This window comes from Neovison vison, chromosome 6 (assembly GCF_020171115.1).
Source record: "Neovison vison isolate M4711 chromosome 6, ASM_NN_V1, whole genome shotgun sequence".
Taxonomy (NCBI): Eukaryota; Metazoa; Chordata; class Mammalia; order Carnivora; family Mustelidae; genus Neogale; species Neogale vison.
This window is the reverse complement of record NC_058096.1, coordinates 46,743,218-46,747,870: the sequence shown is the minus strand read 5'-3', so window position 1 is coordinate 46,747,870 and position 4,653 is coordinate 46,743,218. Positions and strand designations below refer to the sequence as shown.

Below are 4,653 nucleotides of genomic sequence, written 5' to 3'. Positions count from 1 at the left end.
AACAAATAAAAAAAGAACTCCAGGGTTCTCCAAGGGCTCCTGCAGCGTGCTATCCCTCCACTTTATTAAAATGAATGAACAGATGTACCAAAAAAAAAAAAAAAAAAAAAGTAAAGGTTTAGGTGAAATCATATTTCCACATCTAGCATGGGGACTAGATATGAACACAGAAATAAAAACTGAAAGTGGAATCAAGAGATAACCAGAAAGTCAAAGATCAAACATCTCAAAGGGATATAGGACGGGCAAAGCTCAAACTGTAACATGACACCTGTCTTTAATGACATATCAGACAAGTACCTATACATTTAGATGCACTCAAAGAAGGGCGGTGGTAGGGTTGGGTAAAGCTTAAATTGATGGGGTTTAAATTAGAAACCATAAGGGACACCTGGGTCTCAGTCAATTGAGCTCTGACTCTTGGTTTGGGCTCAGGCTGTGATTTTAGGGTCAGGAGATGGAGTCCTGAGTTGGGCTCCCAAATCAGTGTGGAGCCTGCTTGGGATTCTTTCCCCCTCTGCCTCTTCTCCTCCTCTCACTTTTGTGTTCTGTCTCTAAAATAAATAAGTAAATGAAGTATTTTAAGAAAATAAATTAGAAACAACCAAGAAAGATCTTGAAATGTCTCAATTTCAAATCTTAAAATGTCTAGTTATATGGCATTAGCTAGATTAGATTTTTTTTGGAAGTCACAAATGGAAACAAAGTGATTATAAGTTTGTATTCATGAGTTGGGGGATTGGAAATATTGCATCTATGTTCCCACAAATTTTTCTAAATGGATTTAACCTCTTAATTTTCCATGTGAAGTCAGCTTTAGTGGCTGGCTAGCCTGGGCCAGAGCTGTAACCCATCAATTGCCTTTTGGGAATTTAGATGTGACCTCAGAGCATCAAAAGAAGAGATAGAAGGGGAAATTTTTCTTTTTGATATGGGTCCTCCTTAATCCAGAAATTAGTCATTAAAATCATGACAGTGTTCTATTACTTAAGAAGATGGAAAAGCTTGTATTTTGGTACCTGATTTATCCCAGAGTAGTGTTTCTACACAGCAAAGTCTCAATAAATCTGTGTTGAATAAATAAACAAAAAGTAGTTCTTTAATTTTGACATTAAAATCATTTAATTCTAAAAAATAAATAGATAAAATCACTTAATTTAACCTACATTCCACAACTTCAGGTTTTGCAATGGTGAAAAGGAAAAAAAAGGAATTATTGTAGATAAGCCCTACCCACAGTTCAACAATCATAACTTCATGTCTGTATATGATACAGTATTGCCCTCATTATTGAGCCCTTTCCTCATCTCTCAAGGAGGTTAGATATGTTGAATGTAGCTCAATGAGAATGGAAGCTCTCAAATCTTATATGAACTTTGTGTTACACATCTTTATGAGTGTACATATAGGAATAAATAACTCTTTCTGAAGATAACTACTCCTGAAGTTGACATTCTGTGTTTATTTTATATTATTTAACTCTTTTGGAACTTTAACTTGGAAATATAATACTCACTTTTATTTGATAGTTTCATTTTCTTACTACATTTATCCTAACTATAGTGTCCTCCACAATGCTATTAAGACTACTTCCTCAAAATTTACTTGCTTCAACTTTGTCTCTCACGGTTGTGAGTGATTTCATTGGTTGAAGGTTCACATGTCCCTAAGGTCTTTCATCCTAACTGGAGTGCTCATACTCCATGCTATTAAGGTAAACTGCCTGTAAATGTTAAACAGAATTCTCCTTTATGTGTGCAACTGATATTGTTTTCCTTTTGGAGGCTGATAATCCCAATCCCTCATGCTGAAACTATTCATGAACTTGGCAACATTTGAAGCTCTTTCTTGAATAAATTACAAATTTGGTTTTGATTTTTGTTACTTTGAGTTAAGATTTAGCAGTTCTCTCTTTCCTGTATATTTTCTCCCATATGTATTGCTTTCTAAATTGATTTTATTATTATATATTTTAATATTTTACATATAATTTGTGCATTTTTCTCTGTAATTTCACTTGGAAGTATTTTCCACCTTTAAATCATTAAGTTATAGTAGATGTCATTTGTTTCCAACTTTCACGAGATCTTTTTTTCTTCAGAATTTTTCTCAAGACAGTTATTACTTCCTTATTTCTTAGACTATAGATGAAAGGATTTAGTAAAGGAACTACTATTGTAAACAAAATCGCAGCTGGAATATCCCTATCATCTTCTTCAAGCAAATTTGGTCTAATGTACATGAAAAAAAGAGATCCATAGAATAATGAAACGGATAAAAAGTGGGATGCACAGGTAGAAAAGGCTTTGACCCTTCCTTCTTTGGATTTCATTTTGAAAATAGTAAAGAGAATGTAGAAGTAAGATATTAAGACACTGCCTATGGTGAAGACTTGAATTGAGCCTGAAAAGACAAATAGTACTAGTTCATTGATATAAGGGTCAACACAGGAGAGTCTGTATAAAGGAAGAATATCACAATAAAAGTGGTTAATGTGATTAGATCCACAGAAAGCTAACCTAAACAGAAACCCTACATGAATCATGGAATGCAGGTTTCCAGCTATGTAGGCTCCTGTGGTCATCTGAATGCAGAGTTTCTTTGACATCATGGTGTGGTACTGCAGTGGACTGCATATGGCCACATAGCGATCATAGGCCATTGCTGCCAGGAGAAAGCAATCTGCAGTTTCAACAGTGCAAAGAAAATAAAATTGTGCCATGCATTCATAGAGGGAAACCACTCTGTTCTCAGAAAAGAAGTTCCCTAACATCTTAGGAGTAATGGCACAGGCGCAGCAAGAATCCACAATAGCCAAATTGCCCAGAAAGATGTACATTGGTGTGTGAAGGTGATGCTTTTTTGCAATAAGTATCACCAGGCCTAGATTCCCCATCATGGTAATCAGATAGATGACAAAGAACACCACAAACAGAAGGGTCTTCAACTCTGGGTTATCTGTAAATCCTGTGAGGATAAACTCACTTTTCATGGTATGATTTTCTTCAGTCATTCCTGACTTCTCTGTTGAGAAAAAAATTGTGGATAAATGAGGTACTAATTTATAATATGTCCAATTTGATTGCTAAACTCACTGGTTTAGAAGGACAAGGAGCATATTTTCCAAAGCTTTCATAGTTTATGTGGACATGGCACATGCCCAAATCTGGGGTAATATCTATCTCCTGAAGCTATTACCTATGTAGCTACTCTTTTAACATTCTTCCAGCATATTTTCAAGAAAAATAACAGATTATATGCACAGGGATGGCTTACGAGGTCTTAAGAGAAATATTCAGTACAAACAACTTCTCTATATGGGTTAGGTAAGACTGATTTATAATTTTAGTGCCGGCAATTAGCATCAGTGTTCTCAAACAATTTCAGTGACTATATATGCACTGATTAACAATGATATTGAAAAAACTATTTCCTACACTCATGTTCAAAGCAGAATTATTCACAATAATGAAAGGTGGGAACAACCCAAATGTCCATTGATGAGTGAATGGATGAACAAAATGTGGCGTATACCTACAATGAAACATTATTCAACTTTAAGAAAGAATGAAATTCTGACACATGTTAAAACATGGATGAAACTTGACGATGTCATGCTAAGTGAAATAAATTAGACACAAAAGGACAAATGTTGCATGAATTAAAGTCTTACTTACATGAATTAAAGTCGAATTCATAGGGAGAGAAAGTAAAATGATAGTTGTCAGCATGAGGAAGGAAATGGGTGGTTATTGTTTAATATGTGTGGAGTTTCATTTTGGTATGATAAAAGAATTCTGGAAACAGTGATGATGGTTACAAAAAATATAAGTGTACTTAATACCACTAAACTATATACTAAAATATGAGTAAAATTTTATTTTGTGTATTTATCACCATAAAAATTTTTTAAAAGACTATTTTCACTTGCAAATTCTTAATATTTCAGGTTATTTATAATACTATTTATGCATGCAATGTAAATTTTTTATATATGCATGAGAAATTTAAATGCTATCAGAAGAAATTGGAGAAATCATGAGGGTTAAAAATTGATAAATTTAATTATTTAACTATATGTCAAAAACATCATGAGTAAAATCAAGTGTCAAATGCAAACTGGCAAATTATTGCAATAAATATAATGTTTCTATAGTTTTTTCTAGAAATAGCTTATAGAAATCAGCAGGAATGGGGCGCCTGGGTGGCTCAGTGGGTTAAGCCTCTGCCTTCGGCTTAGGTCATAATCTCAGGGTCCTGGGATCGAATCCCGCATTGGGCTCTCTGCTCAGCGGGGAGCCTGCTTCCTCCTCTCTCCCTCTGCCTGTCTTTCTACCTACTCGTGATCTCTCTCTGTCAAATAAATAAATAAAATCTTAAAAAAAAAAGAAATCAGCAGGAATAATCACTAGATAAAAGATAAAGGAAAGGAACAGAAAAATCTCAAAGGAAATATAATTTAAAAAATAAAAGAAATTGTTTTCACTACTAATCAGAGAGACATCATTTGAAGTTATGAGGACAAATTTACTTTGCTTATCAAAATTGAATTTTTTAAAAAAGAAACAACAATTTATAGTGTTGTCTAAAATACAGTGAGATGGGAACTCAAATGCATGCTTAGTAGAAGTATAAACTGGTATAATCATTGGA

The 4,653-nt window shown here is 33.9% G+C and overlaps 1 protein-coding gene across 1 annotated transcript; it reads right to left on the bottom strand.

Moving 5' to 3' along the window:
- Positions 1-2,044: 2,044 nt before the first annotated feature.
- Positions 2,045-3,013, bottom strand: LOC122910044 (olfactory receptor 5K1). Its single transcript, XM_044254792.1, has one exon. It carries the CDS (start codon positions 3,011-3,013, stop codon positions 2,045-2,047), a length of 969 nt encoding a protein of 322 aa, XP_044110727.1.
- Positions 3,014-4,653: the final 1,640 nt, after the last annotated feature.